Source organism: Saccostrea echinata, unplaced genomic scaffold (assembly GCF_033153115.1).
Source record: "Saccostrea echinata isolate AGI-Se365-2 ecotype Australia unplaced genomic scaffold, CSIRO_AGI_Sech_v1 ptg000025l, whole genome shotgun sequence".
Classification (NCBI taxonomy): domain Eukaryota; kingdom Metazoa; phylum Mollusca; class Bivalvia; order Ostreida; family Ostreidae; genus Saccostrea; species Saccostrea echinata.
In genome coordinates, this window is record NW_026889774.1 from 6189858 (window position 1) to 6213863 (window position 24006).

At 32.4% G+C, this 24006-nt stretch overlaps 2 protein-coding genes and 1 long non-coding RNA gene across 4 annotated transcripts in view; 1 reads left to right on the forward strand and 2 right to left on the reverse strand.

Moving 5' to 3' along the window:
• The window catches only part of LOC133191916 (neuronal membrane glycoprotein M6-a-like), a 25121-nt gene extending 24873 nt beyond the window's left edge, over positions 1–248 (reverse strand). The window contains exon 1 of the mRNA XM_061327676.1: positions 203–248. The gene's annotated coding sequence lies outside the window, so the exon portion shown is untranslated. The remainder of the gene's footprint in view (positions 1–202) is intronic.
• Positions 1–23070, forward strand: part of LOC133191915 (sodium- and chloride-dependent GABA transporter 1-like) — a 26621-nt gene extending 3551 nt beyond the window's left edge. The window contains exons 1-14 of one of the 2 annotated variants that reach the window (XM_061327673.1): positions 5150–5237; positions 6704–6923; positions 9072–9203; positions 10202–10535; positions 12575–12707; positions 13537–13671; positions 16213–16316; positions 16617–16741; positions 17201–17313; positions 21136–21267; positions 21472–21571; positions 21842–21942; positions 22069–22236; positions 22613–23070. In XM_061327673.1, the coding sequence (XP_061183657.1) occupies positions 6734–6923; positions 9072–9203; positions 10202–10535; positions 12575–12707; positions 13537–13671; positions 16213–16316; positions 16617–16741; positions 17201–17313; positions 21136–21267; positions 21472–21571; positions 21842–21942; positions 22069–22236; positions 22613–22801 (1956 nt within the window). In that variant the 5' untranslated portion in view covers positions 5150–5237; positions 6704–6733 and the 3' untranslated portion in view covers positions 22802–23070. Of the gene's footprint in view, positions 1–5149; positions 5238–6703; positions 6924–9071; positions 9204–10201; positions 10536–12574; positions 12708–13536; positions 13672–16212; positions 16317–16616; positions 16742–17200; positions 17314–21135; positions 21268–21471; positions 21572–21841; positions 21943–22068; positions 22237–22612 lie in introns of those variants that run through there. The other variant, XM_061327672.1, reaches the window with a different exon arrangement.
• Positions 10605–11470, reverse strand: LOC133191917 (uncharacterized). The gene is made up of 2 exons (XR_009721764.1): positions 10865–11470; positions 10605–10834 (listed from the first exon to the last, which is right to left on the reverse strand). It is a non-coding gene; the product is annotated as an uncharacterized LOC133191917 (long non-coding RNA).
• Positions 23071–24006: the final 936 nt, after the last annotated feature.

Consider the following 24006-nt stretch of genomic DNA (forward strand, 5'->3'; position numbering starts at 1 on the left):
TACCTTTCTTGGATATAATATTCAACAACACTATACATAATACACGTACATGTACATGTATGGAGAGAGAGAGAGAGAGAGAGAGAGAGAGAGAGAGAGAGAGATTAAATCGCACTGATAATTCAGGAACTGGGAAATATAATGTAATAAGAATACTAATATATTTTTTAAATGATTAAAGTATTTATGCTAACACACTTACATATATTTCAGCGTCATACAATATTGTGGGACAAATAACATTCCATTCCAGAACGTTGTTATGTATGAGTAAAGTGCACAATGAGGATTTTCCACTTTTCTGTACTTTTAATGTTGACAATATTAGAAAAAAAAAATGGGGACAATGTTTTCAGACGCATTGATAGATCAAGGTAAAGGGACAGTTTATGATTTCGCATACCATATGAAGATAATGCTGGTTTGGTTGACGAACTTTGGAGAGTCGATAAAGAAGTCTTTTTTTTCCTTTTTTTTTTAAAGAAGTTCTTTAAGTTAAGTTTTTAAGTTCTGAAACTATAAATATCGCTTTGAAATTATGCATGTAGGTCTATGCAAAGTCATACAAGCGTAGTATAATAAGTATAACTGGTAACTGGTTAAAAAAAATGCAATGAAAATGGCTTTAAAAAACATAAATGTTTCTGACGTACAATCCAATTTTATTTTCAGTATCAGTTTATCTCCTTTCTGAAACATTTCATAAATTAAGATGGTTATTCCATATTATGCCTATTTTATGGTAACATATATAAATAAAGTACATGTACTTCCATATTATACCTATTTTATAGTTATATATATAAAAGTACATGATTTGTCTGATGAAAGGGTATTAAATTTGTTAATTTTGTAAAATGGTACGGTAGACATGTGCATGGAAAAATGATTAAATTTGATTGGAAAGGCCTCAAGTCCATGGAGATTCTCTAATTTTTTGACTGTCTTTTTATCGTGCCTCGAAGAAAACATGAGGTTGAAGCTTAAATCAAACTTAGTTTAGATCATTCTCCATTTTATAGCCGGTCAAATGAAACTTAATTTACAAAATGCTTATATACATGTACTGTGCACTTTTTGCTGACGAATTTATTTTCTGAGGCCCCAGGATTATTTCTAACATATAAGCATGAACAAAAAATACGCATGTATATAAAAGTAGAAAAATAAAGAAAAATTAAGATATTTGAAGCACTTTAACTGCTGTGGTATTCCCAAAATTAAATATGAACTTTCGAAATTCTAGAATTTGAGAGTGCTCGACTTTACAGCAACAAAAAGTGGAAGGAGGAGGGGGGGGGGGCGGGGGCAACCAGCATCTAAAAGAAAATTTACTATAGCAAAAATACTATACTCGAGCTCAGAAAAAAGGAGGGGTCCCCTACCCCGCGTTCTAGGGGCCTGGTATTTCATGTCGAAATGATCATTATATATTCTAATATACAATGTAAATTATTTCGCTCAAAAGTAAGGAATTATAATACAACCAATTTTCATCAGTATAGTCACCGGCTTCAGTTATTAGATTAGAACCCAACACGAAACTAGAAATGCAGTTCCTTATTAAGTGGAGTTCATTTTCAATAAACATAGTTCTTCATTAACCACAAGATAGCCGAAGTGTATGTTCACTTATAATTCATTAAAATTCTGTTTTTAGAATATTTACACAATCAATCAAGGGATGTCCCTAAATAAATGACATTGAAAAGCACTAAAAAATTGTTTATATTTGATCTGTAGAATTTAAAATTTGTTTGATTTAGCTTAAATTTCTACTTTTTTTTACAAGTAACCCAAAGATCATTCAACTTTACTTTGTCTTATATTCAACATTTACATTCAACTTTGTCTTGAAATATATCTTGGCGGATCATATTTCTTAAGAAAACAGATATGTTGTATAAGTCATGAAAGCAAGAGTGAATTGAACTTAACTCATGGATTTAGAGGGGAAAAACACTCTAAGAGAAAAAAAATGGATTAATTGCAGCTAGGTCCCTAACAGCTTTTCAGATTGGGAGTGGGAGAGATGGTTAAGTTGGGGGGGGGGGGGTCTTAAACCATAACATTCAGAGTTCGAATCAAATTGTCATACAATGTATATACATACGTATATATTTCATAGGGAAGTAAAAAACATGTTGTGGAGGGAATGATGCTTTCTCTGATAGGGTCCAGGCCCCGGGATCGTAAAAGACACACACAGAGTCCAATCTTCTGTAAAATACCATTAATACTAGTAACTGGAATCTGAACTTGAACTCAAAATAAGCACTCTGGTGATGCATTATTTTGGCCTTTCCACCATTTCAGGACGCTATACATGTTTCGACTGAAGGCCAAATCGTTTCACAATCCTGGGGCTAGGAATGTTAGAGGGGTTTATTGCAGTAATTTTCCCAGCCAACAGCGGTTTAATGATGACCACGTACTGCTGTGCATGTTTCCATGACCCTAGCTGCTCTTTGGTCTTCTTCCTTGCACATCTGTATGAAAATGTCAAAATGTTTTTCATCGAAAAAATTCTTCAATGCATGCTCAAGGCCATAGCGTCAAACTGGTTTACTGGTTTAAATTTGAATTCATCTCTCCGTCGGCTTATGGTGGCGTCCTAACATACACGTATTCTTAAAGGGACGTAAAGCAAACAAACAACTATTACCCAAAAGAAATCAAAATTGCCACCAAAGCTTGAATTTTTTCATAATGTAATATACAAACAAGCTTATATTTTTAAAAAAAGCTAGCGCTGTAGCCATTATTGAAAACAGAAGCAGATGATTATTTTTCTGAGCAGATAACTATTAATAGGAAGATTGCGCTGCACTGGGGGAGGGAGCTAGGGGGGGGGGGTCTCGATTCAGAATGATAAAGTAGCAATCACAACTTCTCGGGCCTTTTCGAAAAGCTCAGAAAAACTTTACATCACCCGACGGAGGTTAAAATGTTGTACAAAATGGAGTCGCTTCCCATTAATTAAAGTATTAATTTTGCTATAGACAGAGTTGATTTTCTCTTCTTAGTATATTTTTAGGTTACATCGTACGTTGCATTCAATGAAGTTTACCTCCAGCCTCTGTATAGATTAGAGGCGCCAAAACATTTATATATTTCAATGTTTCTAAGAAAATAAGGTTGTCATGGACGCTAGCGTACACTGTACCAATTCCGAGCTTACCCGAAGAAAAACCCGAGTAAGGTATTCACATGACTGTGTTATCAATTTTAGAAATATAACTGATCTCTGCTGTCTTGGTATAATAGGACCTAAGATAAGTTGGTACTTTTTTGTAAAGGTTAGACGACAGACAAAACACGAAACTGCAGATGATATGAGTTAATTTTCAGATGACACATCGATGTAATACGATTATTTTTCAAAATGCTGCCGTGAATTCGAGCATGCGTATTCCAGGCGCGGAGTTAGGTAGGGGCACTCTCGATGAACGCCCCCTCTATAACCCAAATAATTTCAGATGTAGTTTTCATTTCCATATATGGATGAAATAAAAGTCGAATTAGTCATTTTTGTGTTAAAATAAATACACGTATCTTTACCTAATTGCCAAGTCACCCCAAGGCCCCTTCCGGGCATTGTCATAAACCCGATGGGTCCTCGGCGGTGTCCATATCCCTCGCAATCTAACAGCACCTCTTTAAAACAAAATCCTGGATCCGCGCCAGAATTCCATTAAAACATGTAGTTGCTATAGCATTCGAGAGAGCCAGCAAATACGCGCTTTCTTTAACACTGCATAATTTCGCTAGACTTACTATTATAGTAATTGTTGTAAGTTTAGTACACTAGATCTCGTGGGTAATAATATACATTTTTTGACTGTGTTCGGGGACATTGCGATGGCTTCCTTGTTTGTAATTACTTAATTAGATTTAACCTTAATTCCGTCTATATTGTGACGTAATAACGTCATAGCGGTCCAATATCTCATCGACAGGTCCAATATCTCGCCTTGCAGTCCAACATCGATTTTTTTTTTTCAGGCCGCTCAGAAAAAAAGGAAATGTTAGACTTTTTTAAAGGAATCAAACAATTTTTGAAAGGTATTACAAATTGAAGTTACTCATATAAGATTTTTTATTAAAATTAAGAGAATATATTACATGGAGATACATTTTTTTTGGGGGGGGGGGGTAAAAATATATATAACGTACACAGCTGTATGCTTTTCTTTTGTGTTTGTTATATGCATTCTATTTATTAAGTTCATCATTATACATAATAATAAACATGACAAGACATGTCTTTTTAGTTAGTTTACGATCGAGTTAGTTATAAAGTAGTTATTCATGCAATTGCAAGTAAATAAAAAATAGATAAATAAATAAATAAATAAATAGATAAATAAAATTGACAATTTTTTAAAACCCGGACCATACCTGTCTTAATTGAATTTTTTAACAACTTACTCTCCGGCACGGCCATGCATATTTTTTTCTTGTTCTTTTTTGTTTGTTTGTTTGTTAATTTGTTTGGCTTTTTTATTTGTTGTAGTTATAGCGCTTTAAATGGAGGGTACGCCGAGTAGTATCATACGCATTTTAATAGGTGTTTAAACGGCCTAAAAATAGGAATAAACTACCATGAATTTAATGCGGATAATATACGCTGTTGATTAATTGTTTATTGCAAGGTCACGTGAATGACCCCATGATGTTGTACGGCTATTCCCAGAATTTTTTTTAATGCAGTTCTCGTTAATTTATGTTGCCACTTCCAGAAAGACTAGATGAATAATTTAGCGGTAAAAATATGTATACGGCAGATATAAACCATTGCTTTCTGTAGTTTAAAAATGCATTACAATAAAAACAAACAAACAAATTTATAGAAATAAATCAAGTATATGCCGGTAAATACATAGTATTTTACGACATGTTCATCAATTACTGTTTCATTTTTTTGTGGTCAACTTACTTCTATTTAAGGTTTAACAAATTTGAAAATGTATCAGTAAAAACCTTTGACTAAGAGGAAATGTTTTTGAACTTTACTATATACCAAACTCCTCTGATTTTAGCACAACCCTGTAGGGTGAAGTGACGTAGAGGAAAATTTTCTTGTAACCTCGAACATATATTCAAGCAGTGACCGACTTTTTTGTTAGATGCAAGAGACGATCCCCGAGCTCTATTGTCCATTTTGTTAATAAAAATATTTCAATTTTTATTTAAAAAAGAGTTTTGGATATAAATTAAAAACTACCAATTTTAAGGTAGGACATTCTATGTTTTTTGTCTAAATGTGTTATCATGGATTTTGCATTGTGAATAAAAAAAACCCGCGTGGTTTGTGATCGATGTTCGTGTGAGGGTAAAGAATAGTTTTAAAGATATATATTCTTATAACTGTTTTATTCAATTATATGAACAGATGAAGATGTATACTATTATTTTAAATAAAATGATATATACTGCAAAATATTACAATACATGTATTGTGAATTGTTTGATTTTATATAACCGTGCATGCTGCATGCTCAGAAAGGGGCAATAAATCTGAAAAAAAATCTAAATCTATTTGAAAGCTTAGAACAATAATAATTCTCATATTTTTTCTCGGAAATATTCATACAGAACCATTATCGCATAGATTATTTATGGAAAAAGGACAAAATTCGATTACTAATAAAATCATTTTTATTTTATTAAAGAAGCGCGAATTTTAAATATATGATCTCTTATTTAATTACCCATGTAATGTAAATATCTATATACGAACGGAATGTAGATGCGTAATCGTACGGGTTTCATGACTTAGTTTCGCAGTATCATATCCGGTTAAATTCATAGTCAATTCGAACGATGAAATTAAAAACGTCTGCTCGCCTGTTTTGGAGGTTTGAAAAAGCAGAAGGTTGTCATGTTATGGAAGTTTAAAAAGTATCTGTAACTATGAAATTTAGCCATTGTTTAATTTTAAAAAAATAAGTTAACTATGTGTATTGAAATCATTTCGTTTAAAATAACAAAAACTACACGTCTATAGAATAAAATGATAAATATAGATATATTTTTTGTTAAAATAATGCTTGGGAACTAGAGCTCTGTAAATGGAATATATACTGTTTAACATATTTGTGTACAATGTGCTTTTTTAAAAATGTAATCATCAAATGTCGGAAAACTGTTGGGGCTTTTAACCCCTCCCCCCCCCCCCCCTTGAATTTTTTTGGATCAGACATCGATCGTTTGATCCCACCCTAAGTATAAAATAACTTTGCTAATACGAATCCTTAAAAGGTCTTCATTGAATTTACATAAATAAATGCAATAGGCTTGTCAAGAATACAGCATGTAAACACATGCTCAACTAGGCTATATCCAGCTCATTTAGGAAATATTTTCTGTTTTTGATATTTTATAATATTTCTTTTCAAAGTAATGGTAAATTAAATTTAAAGTTTGTAAGCACCATAATAATGTAGATAACAATAAATAAATAAATAAAAAGTCAACAAATTCTGCAAATTTAATCATGAAAGACAATAATAATATATATGTGGAGAAAACATTAAACCAAAAGGGTGGATAGAGCAGACATGTTGACTTTAATGAATATTCAAAATAAAGAGAAGAAAACACACTACGGCATGCCATTGGACAAATGTATACATCTGTAAGAAGAATGACACTTGGAAAACTCCTAATTATCTTATTGATCTTTGTTTATTCTACGCAGGATTTGGAATTTACGCTAGATATTGCAAAGATGAAGAAGGAGGATGCAGAGTCTTCTAAAAGCTGCTCTTCTGACGATTCTATTGTCCAGCAGAAGAAAAAAATCCAAGAGAGGGATGGCTGGAAAGGGCGACTGGACTTTATTATGACATGCATTGGGTATGCCGTGGGATTGGGAAATATTTGGAGATTTCCTTACCTTTGTTACAAAAGCGGTGGTGGTAAGTGATTTTGCGTTGATAATTGGTACCTCATATAATGAATTTTATTACTTTAAGATGACAAAGAATGCACATTTACGCACCTTTAAAAAAAAAAATTAAGTAAATGTGAATTTCTTTTTATAAAAAAATAAGGGAGGGGTGCAAAAGTTTTTAGGTAAGTCTCGAAAAAAAAAATTGTTAATTAAAAAAATAATATATATAATTTTTGTAAATGAAAAGGATGTAGCTGCTTAAAGTGCCTTCATTTGCATAAGCATTTGGATGTAAGTCAAAAGATCAGCGACAAATATGCTGTATGAAAGAATAAAAATAGATCTGAAATGTTGTGCCCGAGGTGTGGAAAATCAAGGAAAATAAACATTGTCTATAATTACACATTCCGTTATGGATGTAAATGTAATCTTCAGAATCCAAGATGTGTGTTCTTTGTGTAGACTTTGGGAAATATTTCTAAATTACAATGTGCATCATACCTCACATGCCTGTTGAAAAGCCTGAATTCATTATGCTGATATTTATATAGTATTAATGTTTGAGGTTTGGTTAAAGTAAAAATATGCTATAGAAGTAAAAGATTTATTTAATAGCGCATGGATTAATGTATACATGTATATAGTAAAACCAAAGAGAGAGAGAGAGAGAAATTACTTGTGATTAATTTGTGTTGGAATATTGAGACGTCGTCATTTAATGACAGTGAAAGGTTTCCGTTAGATGTAAAGAATCGCGAGATGAAATTTAAGAACTAAGTCTTGCTTACAGCCGTGTTATCCATATAGACTTTCTTGTGATCCTTGTATACTCAGTAAATTGACAAAACAAGTATATGTAGTTTACGTAAACACACAACAAAGCAGTGGAGGAAGTTTTTTTCCACTTAATCACTTATATACCGTAAAAATGCGAAGGATATGTTGACATGAAAATATTTACACTAACAGTTGTAAATACCCTTACTGATAACTTTTCAAATTAATATGTTGGGTCCAAAATTAAAAATAAAATGATTTGTTTGATATGCTCTGAGCCTGAGCGACCCGTCAAAATCACAGCTCTCCGATCATTTTTTTTTCAGCACTTTAAATTAAATTAAATTAAATTTATTTATTTTTGTTTCCACTGAAACACAGATTTTTTTTTAAAGTTAAGGTTTATCATTTCCCAAAGACGCTTTTTTTAGATTGAATGTTTTTACAGCAATAATTTAAAATCTGTCTTGCTGTCTAGTGTATATATTATAATGAAACATCAATATTTTTAAAAGTCGTTTAAATGACGATTATCAATGCGTTCTAAAGAAAAGAAAAACACTACTTACCTACCACCTACCCACCTTGAGAAATGGGGGTCGGAGTACATAAAACAAAAACCAAAAAAATTTAAATATTAAAAAAAAAAAGGCCTCGACAGCTACATGTACATGTATATTTTCCTGACTTTGTAAACAAATATTTATAATAGCGCTTCATGCAGGAGTACTAATGTACTTAAATTGGATGACACAGTGAAAATGTCCTGACGATTTAGTAAAAACAGGATCAAGCTTAGCCTATGTTTAAGAATTATAAGGATGGAAAAAACGGACAGTGACTTGGTTATCTAGATCACAGTGGTGAAAGAACAACCTTAAAACTTTGACCTATTTTTGACTGGTGAAATGTCCCGTATTGTATTAGTCTTCCGTAACGGATACCGCGAGATTAGCGTTAAAGATATTTAATATTTGAAAGAAGCTCCTTACTTAAAAAATATTTGGAATGTTATGTTATTTTGCCATAAAAGTTAAAATTAAAATATCAGAGAATGGTGTTGCAGAGCACGTAGCGATAGTCAACAAAAGAATTCTATCAGTCTCTATTGATCAGATCGATATTTTATTTTCCGAAACTACATTAATGGATCCATCGAGGACATAACTTGTGTAAAATGTAATTGCGGCAAATGAATATTTCGCCGGTTTTATTAAATGTCGCAACATTTTTTTAGGGTATTCATGATTCCGTTTTATGCAATTGCAAGTTTTTAAAACGTTAGAATTACAGAGATATGACAGGTCAAAATGTGGAATTTATAGATTTCTTTAAATTTAGAAGAAATGATATTTACTGTATTTTCTTAAAATTAATAAAGGTAATTGATTTTCAGGTGCTTTCTTCATTCCCTATGTGATGTTTCTAGTCCTTTGCGGGGTACCTCTTTTCTTTCTGGAGGCGTCTTATGGACAGTTCTCTAGTCTGAGTCCAATTTCAGTATGGAGAATGTGCCCACTGTTCAAAGGTAAGATAGATCAATGTTGAGCAGGAGTTTATAGGCAATAACGGCCGGTTTACCTGTCCGTGGCTTGGTTACCCGTTTGCCCATCACTGGCAAGAAATTTGTCTGTGCGCCACATGGTTTAACTATTTCATTCACTATACTTGCATGTTGTAATTTACGTGTCCGTTTACACATAACATTATTTACAACACTCGAGCACTACCATACTTGAATTTTCATTTGTTAAAAAGGTTCCGCTTCTCTACGTTTTTCCGGAAGAAAACTGATAATTCGTTGTATTTTATAAGCCGGAAACTACACGTATACTTGTCGGTGTATAACAACAAAGAAAGGTGCAGGAAATTTCTCCTTATTTTGTGATGAAATAAAAATCGATTCATGCATGCAACGTGTAGAATTTGCAACAGTCAGCGAAATAAGCATGGAAAATTCCCACTTTTTTCTCTCATTTGCAGTGCGTGCAATAGAACTTTAGACAAGGGCAATTGGTGCAAATTAAACTGATAAGCACTGGCAACTGACATGTTTTGAAAAACAATACATTTACCTTGTGAATGTGAGGTTATGTGGACTATAACAATAGGCTACCTGTACATTGATACTTGCCTAGGGCAATCTTTAAGGTGCAATGCCCATTGATAAGGCCCTGGGAAAAGTTTACTGACCCTTATCCTTAAAGTCACAAAGTTCATGAAGTAAGTGATCTTTCTGGCATATTTCCTAGCAATAGAAATATGCATTGTGGGAATTTTTTTAATGGATAATAAGAAAATCTTTCAAAGAGACAGCAAAATACGCCATTGCCCTTGTTAGGCAAATCTTACCATGCTAACCTTGTAAAATTTGCAAGAATTTCTAACATTTTATGTTCAAAACTTCAATTTATCTACTTTTCACATATATCAGAAAAAAATATATCAAACAACACTTAAATAGGTTTTAAAAAACTACAAAAACATAAAATTCTTGCTTAAAAATGAAAAGTATTTATGTTTCAGGTGTTGGAGTAGGAATGGTTATGGTGTCTGCAATCGTGTGTATTTACTATAACGTGATAGTAGCCTGGACGTTGTATTTTCTGTACATGTCTTTCCGGGCAGTTCTGCCTTGGAGTACGTGTGATAATGACTGGAATACGAAAAATTGCGTTGTAGGAATAGGAAATATTCACAATCCTACTCGGGGTAATGTTTCAACCTTCTCCCTGGGAAATTCTACATACAATGATACATCTAACACAAATAGTACTTTCTTCAATGGGACTGTGGCCGCAATGGCGAACGCAGCGGCTCTTGTCGGCAAAAAGATGTCAGCAAGCGAGGAGTTTTGGACGTGAGTATTCATAAATTCAAAAATATTTTTTTTGTCGGAACTACTGTGTGTTGATCAATTAATTATGTGAATACTGTTTTTAGCTCACCTGAGCCGAAGGCTCAAGTGAGCTTTTCTGATCACATTTTGTCCGTCGTCCGTCCGTCCGTCCGTCTGTCTGTCTGTCTGTCCGTCCGTCTGTAAACTTTTCACATTTTTGACTTCTTCTCAAGAACCACTGGGCCAATTTTAACCAAATTTGGTACAAAGCATCCTTGAGTGAAGGGGAGTTTAAATTGTTAAAATAAAGGGCCAAACCCCTTTACAAGGGGAGATAATCAAGAAAAGACAAAAATAGGGTGGGGTCATTAAAAAATCTTCTTCTCAAGAACCAGTGGGCCAGAAAAGCTGAAACTTATGTGGAAACATTCTGGGGTAGTGTAGATTCTAAATTGTTAAAATCATGACCCCCGGGGAAAGGGCGGGGCTACAATAGGGAATCCAAGTTTTACATTGAAATATATAGAAAAAAATCTTTAAAAATCTTCTTCTCAAGAACCACTGGGCCAGAAAAGCTGAAACTTATGTGGAAGCATCCTGGGGTAGTGTAGATTCTAAATTGTAAAAATCATGACCCCCGGGGGAAGGGCGGGGCCACAATAGGGAATCCAAGTTTTACATTGAAATATATAGAAAAAAAAATCTTTAAAAATCTTCTTCTCAAGAACCATTGGGCCAGAAAAGCTGAAACTTATGTGGAAGCATGCTGGGGTAGTGTAGATTTTAAATTGTTAATATCATGACCCCCGGGGAAAGGGCGGGGCTACAATAGGGAATCCAAGTTTTACATTGAAATACATAGAAAAAATCTTTAAAAATCTTCTTCTCAAGAACCACTGGGCCAGAAAAGCTGAAACTTATGTGGAAGCATGCTGGGGTAGTGTAGATTCTAAATTGTAAAAGTCATGACCCCTGGGGGAAGGGCGGGGCCACAATAGGGAATCCAAGTTTTACATTGAAATATATAGAAAAAAAAATCTTTAAAAATCTTCTTCTCAAGAACCATTGGACCAGAAAAGCTGAAACTTATGTTGAAGCATCCTGGGGTAGTGTAGATTTTAAATTGTTAAAATCATGACCCCCGGGGAAAGGGCGGGGCCACAATAGGGAACCCAAGTTTTACATTGAAATACATAGAAAAAATCTTTAAAAATCTTCTTCTCATGAACCACTTAGCCAGACAAACTGAAACTTATGTGGAAGCATGCTGGGGTAGTGTAAATTCTAAATTGTTAAAATCATGACCCCGGGGGAAGGGCGGGGCCACAATAGGGAATCCAAGTTTTACATTGAAATATATAGAAAAAATCTTTAAAAATCTTCTTCTCAAGAACCATTAGGCCAGAAAAGCTGAAACTTATGTGGAAGCATCCTGGGGTAGTGTAGATTCTAAATTGTTAAAATCATGACCCCTGGGGGCAGGGCGCGGCCACAATAGGAAATCCAATTTTTATATTGAAATATATAGAAAAAAAAATCTTCTTCTCAAGAACCACTTGGTCAGAAAAGCTAAGACTTTTGTAGAAGCATCCTGGGGCAGCGTAAATTCTAAAGAAATTCAAATCTTGACCCCTGGGTTTAGGGCGGGGCCACAATAGGGAATCCAAGTTTTTGAAATATATAGGAAAAATCTTCAAAAATTTTCTCCTCAAGAACCTCTTGGCCAGTAAAGCTGAAACTTATATGGAAACATCCTAGGGTAGTGTAGATTTTAAATTGTTAAAATCATGATCCCCGTGGGTAGGGCGGGGCCACAATAGGTATTACAAAAAGATCATCTGGTGAAGAACAGCAGGGCCAAAGTTATTCAGGTGAGCGTTGTGGCCCATGGGCCTCTTGTTATTAAATCTCTCCTCACTTTTATTAAATTGATGTATTTTGTATATTCATTATGTCGACTTTGATTATGAATTTATCACATCATGGTCAATATTGCTTTTCTAGAAGATATAAAGACTGTTATTTTTTAAAATTTATTATTTATTTTTTATTTCTTGCAGACGGCACGTTCTAGAAATTACTGAAGGAATAAACAATCCGGGTACCATACGATGGCAGCTGTTGATTTGCTTGACTCTGGCGTGGGTCACCGTGTTTTTGTGCCTATTTAAAGGTGTCAAAGTTTTAGGAAAGGTACGTTGAACTTGGGCCTCAGTAGAATCACAGTTGTGATCACACATACGTTCAATAAGATTAAAGTACATGCATAAATAGGACGACCATAAATAGCTAGAAGTATTAAGCAAGTCTTCACCCAAACAATAAAAGTGACCTCTCGTTAGATAATGTCAAGTGCTCAAATTTTGAAGATTTGCTTAAAAAAAAATATTGAGCAACATACAGTGTCAATTGTTTTGTGGTTTACATAATAAAAACTTAGCAGCACATTCAACTAAAACAAATTATTTTTGTCTTCATTTAACAGTCATTTGACCTAGAACGCATCCTTATATCCTTGTTAGCAAAGATCAAAAATTGATTGAAATTTTCATTCAGATACGATATTAATTTTGGTGACTCATTTGAACAGGTGTTGAACATGATATACAAGTATATTTGACTCTTCAACAATTCCTCTTATATATGAATCATCAGAATTATATATATTAACCATAACTTTTAATGCAACAAATGTTAAACGGTATATGAACATCGTATATGTATGATGAAATAAGAGAATAAAATGTTCTTACTTATCCTAGTATTATTAATCAATATTTTGAATAGATTTATATTGACTGTTCTATTGTTTTGAAATCTATATGGAGAAGACAATTCGGAATCTCGTCATCAGCACCATATAAACACATAAATAAACGTTTGTTAAAACATATTTTTTTTTCTGCTTAATACTACTCTTGAATTTGGGACGTTTGAAGCTAAGCTTTTCTGTAGAGTACTGCTAATCCCGTAATTAGATATATACACATGTATTGCATTAAAGATTTTTATTTTATTTCAGGTGATGCATTTTGCAGCCCCTTTTCCATATCTAGTCTTGCTAGTATTATTGATCAGAGGAGTAACCCTGCCGGGTGCAGTGAACGGCATTAAATTCTACATTTTACCGAAGTGGGAGAGGCTGGCTGACTACCAGGTAAATAAAAAAAACCCACACAGACTAATTGGAGAAAATAGTTCCAAGTACAAAAAAGCTCTTTTAGCATGTTCAAGGTTTCGTAATAAAATAACATTGTACTTTAAACGAGCGTCAACAAATGTTATGGATATTTCGCGAGTTTTTCACAGCATGCGTCTTGAGGAAGATCTGAGCAAATGGTTGGCAATCGACTGATAAATTTTGATTGTATTATATTAAATTTTTGAATAAATTTAAAAAATAAGTGGTTTGTTTTGGCAGCGGTTAACAGTATGTATATAATTTCAAAATAGCGGAAAATTTCTTTTGTTAGATACATGACACAGATATTGAATTTAAAAGATAAGTTTGAAAATAGAACACAATATACGAAAGAGGAGTCGTATTTACTTCCCGTGACAAAAACCTAATTTGAACACGAACCCAGAATATTCTCGATCGATATTTCGAAATAGCAATGTTTTTTTGCTCTCTAAATAGATAATCAAATGTAAATATTTGCAAACTTGAGTAAGAGGATTTATTATGTTCATCGTGTGTGTGTTTGTGTGTGTAAAGTTTCACATTTTCATCTTTTTCTCAAGTACCCCGGGGCCAATTTCGACCAAACTTGTCATAGAGCATCATTGCATAAAGGGGATAAAAATATTTTCATATGGAGGGGATATATATAAAAAAAAAGAAATATAAACTATACAGAATTTAGTGTGAGATCCCTTAAAAATCTTCTAAAGAACCGCTTGGCCAGAAAAGACAGAACTTATTTTGGAAACTTCTCAATACATAGTATTGTATTGTTAAAATTTTTTCCATATCATGGCTTGTGGGACTAGTATGAGAAATAGGGGGTCAAAGTTAAATATATGTATACAAAAATTACAATAAATAAAAAAATAAATAAAAAAATAAAAATCTTCTCAAGAAGAACACAAATACCGCAGTCAAATTTTTATACAAGAATCATCAGGTAGTATAGATGTATTGAAGTTTGCTATAAGCAAGACTGGGGTCGTAGCAGATAATATCTTTTTAATAAATGGAAAATCTTTAAAAAGAAAGGAACAGTAGTTTAGGTTAAAATCAGATTTGTTCACATCATGGACCCTTCGGTTAGGGTAGGGTCACAATATAGTTATGATTTACATGGTATTAGGTATTATGAATATGTAGAAGAAATCTTTTAAAACATTCTAAAGACCGACGTAATTTTCTGCAGTTATATGACTGATATTTCTTTTTTGAAAATTAAATCCAAAACATAGTTGGCTAAGTAGGACAAGCTTGAACATGATGCTTTTTAGGATCCCCCTTTCTCGGACCCCCTTCATTTTTTTAAGGGTTGACCAAAATCATGGAGGAGAAAACCAGCAGGGTCATAATAATTAAGTCAGCATCAGGTCCGTAAGAAGCAATTTAGTTTGGGGGGCACAGACATACATTTTCAGTTGGGGAGGCACTTATAACCAAAAAAAAAAAAAAAAAGGTTATCAGACGTTTTCATTGAGGGGGCACAAGCATATAGTTATGTTTTCTATAGTATTCTATATATCGGCAAAATTACTGGGGGGCACCCCCACCCCAGGTTCCTTTTCATGTAGTAGCTTCATGTTTGGACATGGACTTGGGGCGCAGATTTATACAGAAATATTAAGATATTCATAAGACAAAAAGGCTAGAACTTGTAAAGTTGAAGTCAGGCCTTACTATATTGTAAATTAACATTGTTGAAGTTGTGGACGACTGTAAGACTGTAATTTATCGACCATAATAAGGGGTTCAGTTAACGACATCCACATATAAATTTGTCACAGTGAATAGTGAATGGGCAGTCGGATGAGCACTGAGGCCCGTAAGCCTCCGCTTGTTCAATCTAATACAAAGTGTGAACGACCAAAAATTGAGAGATGCAGACATTCAGAACTTTCGCTTAAAGTAAGCTAACTCTACTTTCATACACAAACGGGGAAAGGTTTTTGTGATTTAGCATCCAGAGAAAGAAAAAAAGTGTACCATCTATTTTGTAATTATTAACTTGGTGTTACTTCTGTACTTTCAAGTTGGCAAATTACAGATGTGAGATAGGCTTTATGTTATCTTTTCACTCTTGCTGGAAGTGAAACACAGCTTCAACCGAAAGAATTATTACTGGCAAAGTTGAATTCTGCATCTTTGCCAAACAAAATACATTTAAGCACCATGTGAAGCCATGTGTAACTTCAGAAAGTCATCATCGAAATTCCTCAGAAATGATTATCTTTTAGAGAAATTTTGTGAAGGCAATTCTTAAGCTCTTCTTTTGAGGTTTCAATGGTCCCGTGTGTATTAATAAATAACGTTCACAAGTTAAAAGGGAGGGGTTGGAGTATATTGGATTCAGGAAGTTCGTAGACATTTTTCGTCCTAAGATTTTCAATGAAACTCTTCACCCCCCCCCCCCCCCTCCCCGACATCACCCCGAACCCACCCCCAGTTTTACAAAATACAGAATTATTCTTCGAAATGATAAAATAATATATGTTTGATTTTGATGTGTGGTAGGTGTGGGGAGATGCTGCGCTACAGATATTCTACTCAGTGGGCATGGCATGGGGAGGAATTATTACTATGGCCAGTTATAACAGGTTCAGCAATAATATTTACAGGTATGATGATCAATAAAATATGAAAATAATCCCGTTTCTGTAAGCTTAATATGAAGAAAAATATAATATTGTAGTCTTGTTTACCGTTTTCTTAATATAAGGTTTATTTTTCAACATGAAACACAGTTAATTATGTATGAATTTAAAAGCTGCGGATGAAGTTTCATATTAGTTTTTTTCAATATCAAGGTTAGTAAAGTCGGTCAGTAGACCATGGCCAACGCTAAACAGACGTATTTTTGGTGTTAGAATATCATCACCCATGTTTATAATCATATATGTTATTATTTTTATTTTAAGGGATGCAATGTTGGTGCCCATAATTAACTGCAGCACCAGCATTTTTGCGGGTTTTGTGATTTTTTCCATTTTGGGATTCATGGCAGAGTCCGCCAATACAACAGTTGAAAATGTTGTCAGTCAAGGTATAAACATTAAATTAATCAACACACCAGCAACTCACACTGATAGAAAATTTCATGAGAGATCTGTTAAATTAATGATCAAATTTCCAAATTAGAATTATATTAAATCTTTGATTTTCAAGCTATTTTTGCAAACAATTTGTAATTTAATAGTCATTAGAAACCGAAAAGATAGGCTTGAATGTAGAAACATAACTTATTATTATAGAAAAAAAACAATGCTGAATTAAATCCAGTGAAGTTGCAAAATTTTCAGAGAATTAAGGGATAAGGAGGATAAAATTTTCTTTCTTACTTATTTCACGAGAAAAGTATATTTGGTAGTTGAAAATATTCTGGAAAGAAATAAAATTAATGGTTTCAAATAGCTAAATACTAGTCAATATCAAAATTCAGAAATGAACTTTTTTGTTCAAGGCATTAATGTTAAACTAAATTTGTAAAATATTTTATCCATAGGACCTGGATTAACATTTGTGGCATATCCAGAAGCTGTTGCCAACCTCCCCATTTCACCTATGTGGGCAGTTCTATTTTTTCTGATGTTATTCACCATTGGTTTGGACAGCCAGGTAGCTAAAACCTCATCTCCTTATCATTTACGTTACATTTTCTGTTCCCTAGTCTATTTGAGAGGTCAAGTAACCTTTTCTGAGTTATTTATTACATTTGAAAATGCTTATAATGATAAAAAAATTGATATTTAAAAGATGAACTTATTCATTTTTCCAAATTTCATGGTGAAGGCTCTTTTTTTCAAAACAAAAACAAAAGAAAAATAAAGAAAAAACCCTATTAGATAAATAAGATAACTAAATCAGATAGTACATGTAACCATTTGTAAACTTCAAGGCAATAAGCATATTATGTTGAAACATTTAAAAGTGCACGTACATTTGAATGTTTTGTATATATTATAAATTTATCCAAGAAGATGTGCAGGTGAATCAATAGGTAAGGCAGGTATATTGAAGAAATGATGTAGAACAGATGGTTATATGATGGTTACATATGGAACATGTACACAAGTTTCTGAATATTTATTGAAAGCAATCACTGATTGTGGTTCACCAATCAAAATATTCTATGCACATATCTGTACAACCTTTCACACAGATTTAGATAAAGAAATTAAAATTGGTGAAGACTATTTTTGATGTAAAAATTTTGTTGCTAAATCCCTTTACTTGTTTTTCGAGAAAGAGCCAAGAAAAATGGAATAAATGTGATTTGACACTCTCAAGTAGACTGAATTGAATATTTTCCTGTTACCTTAAATTAACATTAGACAGAAAGCAACACCATTCACAAGTATGTAAGCAGTTTTATATTACAGAATGAGAATTATGAATATCAAACTTTTCAGAGGTGAAAAATATTCTGAATTAACATGTGTAGATTTTAGAGTGTTTTACTGTATCAACTATATATATAATGGAATATTTGTAATTTTTTCTTTATAAATGATAAAGTTTGAGTTAGTTTTACCCAAGCTAAAAAGACGTTTTACTCTTTCTGATATATGGAAAACAAAGTTGCAGAGAATGTAATCTTAAAATGACTTCCGATTTTGTTTGAAGGTATTGTTTACTATCCCAACACAGAAAATTCTTATCAAAATAGTAATAATGAGATTTATGTTTCAAAATTACAATAGGCATATAGATGTATTCATAGTGTGAATTCAGAGATGCAAGGACAGTGTGCTATAAGTTTAAGTACATGTACATTGTATGACTTGAATTTTAAGTGAAGGAAAGGGTCAGAAAAAAATCCTGTTTGTTGCATAGTCATGAAACCAGCTTTTATAATTGGTTAGCCAGTCTTGTATGGTTTGTTGCATTGAATGCTGTTTTCAGTTACGTTAAACTCCATTCACTCATAAGTTAAAATGACATTGAAAATGTTAGCATTTTCATTTTGTAAAAGGTCATCTAACACAAACTATCTTTCATATAAAGTGCCTAAAAGGTCATCTAACACAAACTATCTTTCATATAAAGTGCTTTAAAGTGTTGTCAGTTCTTCAAAAAAATTATATTCTGTGTTGGGAGGGTATATAAGAAAATAATGTATATTTCTGAAATTGAAAAATAACCCATACTTTTAAATATGGAAATTTTAAGATATTTTGAATTGAAAATATATATATTTTAGATTAATTTTTAAAAGATTGAAAGGAGCAACTATGTTATCCATGCTGAAAAGTTCATTTTCAAAATTAACAGTTTTTGTATACATGAAACAAACTATATTCTGTTAGAAGGTGAATGTGAAGCGCTTTTCTTTGGGGGTAAGGTCGACCTTTTAATTCATCCAGGTAAGCAAATACATGAAACAGAGTGTTAGAGAAAAACAAGGGTACATTGTGAAATTAATTATTTTCATGTCTGTAACAAACACTTTGTTGAAATCCTGGCTTTGATAATTGAAAGCATTTCAGAAAAGTATTTCATGCTTTTAAAAATGCTTTCTATATCACGCTTTCTGGTTTTGACAGGGTGTTTTTTATCCAATTCTTTATATGCTCGTCAATCAACGCATGAGTATTTGTATATAAATGATTGAATATTGAATGAATGAACCTTTTGAGTAAAGTTGTAAATGAATTTTGCTTTAGTTTTTTGCCAGTAGGTGTGTAATTGTACAAGAGAGAGAGAGAGAGAGAGAGAGAGAGAGAGAGCTCGAGATAATATTAAAGTCATGTACATCAACAAAAGTAAAATAACGTTTTATTGTGAAACCTTTTTGCTCAATTACCAAATTGCCGAAATAAGGGCCTGGCCCCTGTTCAGCTTTCGTAATCATGTAGTATCCATTTAAGAATCTGTAGATGTCGTTACCTAGCACTGCTCTTTTCCCCGTTTAAAAATACAAAGGATCCATATCAAATTTGTTATGTACACGTCATGAACATTTTAAGATTAGGTACATTTAGTAGATATACACTGAAATCTAATTATTTGCAAAACAGTTGACAAAGAATTCCTTAGAATTTGATCGTGAGTATACTGAAGTTTGCAATAAAAATTCTCCCTTAATCAAATAGTTAGTGCATAGATTTCATTCCCAAAAACGTGTCTTTGAACAATTTAAAAAATATATATCTATGCAGTGAAGAAACTGCTTAATCGTGAGCCAAACATAAAACGATTTTTTTAAAAAAAAGGACACTGTATGTAGTTTTACTTCATATATTACAAAGCGTGATATTGTTCAATTTTGATGCTTCAAATATATAATTCCATGAATTCGTACATGTTTAAACCTTCCGGTTTCAAAGATTGGAAAATAAAGCACACATACTTCAAAGTTCTAATTTATGTTCAATAATTCAATCAGATATATCTTTATGCATTCTATAAATCAGACAAAATATATTTATCATGCAGATTTAGCGAATGCATATATTTCTGCTTCATCTGGATTGTCTGGACTCAAAGTTGGATCCAAATCTAGTCGATTTTTGGACTAACTGGATATTTTTTTTCTCAAAAATTTCAAAGAAAAATCGGTTTGAGATAGTGTTGTGTGTTACATGATTTTGATTTCCTTCATTGAGACAGGTATGGTCGGCAACAGAAGCAAAGGGGGCCTCGAACAGGCATCGCCAGGCTGAAAGTCAAATAGGTTTTTATATGTCCATTTTGTGATCGAAACATAGATGTTAAATTGAAATATTTGAGGAACTAGGATATCGATATACGGGGTGAAAATATTCATATGAGAAATATTTAATCACAGTCCCCTTTTTAAAATAATGATGTGGTGATGTTGCATAAAGTGAATTAATTTCATCCTTAGGGAGGAATGTAAATTTATATTCCTAAGCATGATCAATTAACATTTCAATGACATATCTTCACCCCATGGATTTGTTTTAGTTTTTTTTTAATGTGTACAATTTAATTTTTAGGTTACTTCTTCGTAAAATTAAATGAATATGCTTTTATATTTACCCAAGAATATGGACATCTTTCTACCCCAAATAACTTCTCAATACTTACAAATTTTGTAAATTAATGTGGTCACAAAACTAAATTCCCTTTACCCCATAAAAACAGAAATGCATCCAAATCAGACTGCTTGTTTATTAGTATCATACTCAGGTTATGAGTGGTGATTTTATAACTACTATATATTTTTCAGTATTTGTAATTGCTTTATCTTATCTAAATTAAAGAAATGGCAAATAGAATACAATGATGTGTAAATATCTAAATTTGAAATCACTGTGTTTTTAAATTTGGTTTTCCAAAGATATGACTGAAGCAATTATAGATATCTGATATATTTTGTTGCCTTCATATTTACATGCTATAGTGTTAAAAGGAAAAAAGGGTTAATTTATAAAAGATCCGATGTTATAGTATTTCAAAAATTATTTTATTTAGTTTGGTATGGTTGAAACTTGCATATCAGCATTTTTGGACGAATACCCACATTTATTGCGAAAGAAGAGAACACTGATTTGTTTCTTAGCCTGTCTCTTTGAATTTCTGTTGGGTCTTCCTTGCATTACACAGGTGAGATATATATGTGTTAATATGAAATAATCTTAAAGCTGATTGTTAAGAGTTATTAAATTTTCACCTTTTTTTCTTCAGCTTTAATATTGATAAAAAAATGTACATAAAAAAAGAAATCGAACGAATTCATATCGTTTCCTTTTAAGTGTGTTGACAGAAGCTAGATTTCTCTGAAATGTTACGCAAAATTTCTATTTTCAGGGTGGAATTTACGTTCTGCAGATAATGGATTGGTACTGTGCTAGCTTCTCGTTAATGCTTATCTCCCTAACAGAATGTCTGGCTATTGCATGGATATATGGTAAATATTTAGATGTCTTCTGAATTGCTTTTCTTATCCAAATGGAATAAAGACGGATCTGAGAATGTTTTCTGCTTCAGTTTTAATAATATTGGTACGAGCTGTTGGAATATATTTACATTTATATTGCCTCATAAAGTTGACATTTTTGAGAATCTTAGACTGTTGTTGTATTGATACAGAACTGAGATACATGTGAATGCATGCATACCCTCATAGTTTACAATTTATCACGTTACTTTTCAATTGATGATGAATGGTATATTTCAGGCACAGAGCGATTTTACAAAGACATTGAATTAATGCTTGGGTACAAACCTCATGCCATTTGGCATATAATGTGGCGATATATTACACCAACTATAATCTTGGTAATTTTATTTTGTTTATATTGATTTTTATTGAACATTTCTTATATCATCTATTTTTAGATCTTTTTTGTGATATTCACGTAAGACTCTTACCCTTATTTTAAAAAAAAAATTATAATTGAACAGGGCATTTGGTTATTCAGCGTCATCACTCTAGGACCTGTTACATACGATGGGAGAGCATATCCCGAGTGGGCCATAGTTTTTGGATGGTGTCTTGGTGTGGCATCAATGCTTCCGATTCCAATTATTGCTATCACGTCTTTTATATGTTCAGAAGGAACACTTTGTGAGGTGAAAATCGTTGTTTCAATTACTATTCCATGAAATAGAGTTAATATCGAAAAAAAAAGCACATGCTGAAATTTTGCACTGGTTATTCACATATTTCATTAAAATTTTATATGGAAGGGAGTAACTACCAATAAAATCATCAGAGGTCTCTCTTACATTTAGCTTTTGAAAAAAAATCATTTTATTATTGATGTGCTTCAGCAAATTTCAAGTGTTGAAAAGAAGTAACTACATGTACTAATTAATTCATTAAATGCTTCTCGTACAACAAGCTTATGTTGGGGACGAAAATTGTGTAATTGTTGATGTGTCTCAGAAAATATTAAAGTGTTGGAGACCTAACTTAATGAAGCAACCACCGTATTCTCTTTTGCAGAGGTGGAACAAGTTGACAACCCCTCTAGAAAGTTGGGGGCCCAGTCAGCCAGAAGATAGAGAGAGATACCACGCCTCGTTATCACATTCAAAAAGCGGTACATTTATGGAGATAATTGACTCCGTTCAAAAAGCAGAGGAGGAAAATGCCTCAACACCATTCATTGACAAAGTGAAAATGTCCAGTTGACTTTAAATTTTATTTTTGGAAAAAAAAATTTTGAAGAGAAAAGGGAAAAAACTCAAAGAAAACACAAAAATCTGTCCTTTTCCTGGCATGATTTTCTGGAGTTGCATGTGAATATATAAATATATATTTTAAGCACATTTTATCTTCGGCGATATTCCTCCAAAGGATTATTTTCTTGAAACGCATCAGAATCATGCAAAGAAAATCCAAACAAAGAAGTTGTCAATAATGACCCAGTGTTAGACTTTACGTCTACTTTAGTTACTATTTACAAATGTAGGTTCGTGTTGGTAGATTTAGTAATGTCTAGTCTGTCGCTTATTCTGATTTATAAGTGGATTTAGACATAACGTATTCTTAGATTTAGTTGTTTTTTTTTTTGTTTCATGTTTTTTAAATATGGTTGAAGATAGTCGAATCTGTATGGTTCTGCTATGATATAGCACCAATTTTGTTGTATTTTTCTTGATTTTTGTTGTTTAATAAAACGATTAGAGGATTCCATGAATCATTTTTAATCAGACATATAAAAGGCGATACTTGTTCTTATTTTTGGACAGTGTATCCTAAATTATGTGCCTTCATTGTCTATAGATGTAGCACTGCTGGTGTTTTATGTTTATGTAGCATTTATTTAAGCACATTTGCTTTTAAACATACTTTAAAAGATGTAACAATTTTAAAACCAATGAAGCTTAATTCAAATGTTTGAATATTTTTTTTTTCTAGTTTTCTAGTTATTATTCATTCATTTGTTTTTGTCTTTATTTTGTTAAATAATCAATGCAATTAACTGTCAAGTAATTACATTTATCACTACAAAGCTTAAAAAACAGATTGTTTCTTCAACCTGTTTTGTGTTTTTGTCTTACATATGAATATGCAAAGCATAATATTTTTTATTTGTTGTACAGCTGTTAAAATTAAAAATTAAGTATCTCATAGTTTTTTTTACGGATTCCTTTTTTCTTTTTAATTATTTCATTTGTTTAAAAAGGCATATCTTTAAGTAAATTTTAAATGAAAAATAGATGTGTTCAAACAAAGAAAACTTTATACCCTTTAATTTACAGTTTTTGATCTGATATAGTTTAAAATTGAGAATGTGATATCCTTAATGTAATTAAGGTTATATTCTTAATGTAATTGAGGTTTACAAAACTACATATTTTCTTTATTTTGTTTCATCTTTACATCCAAATATT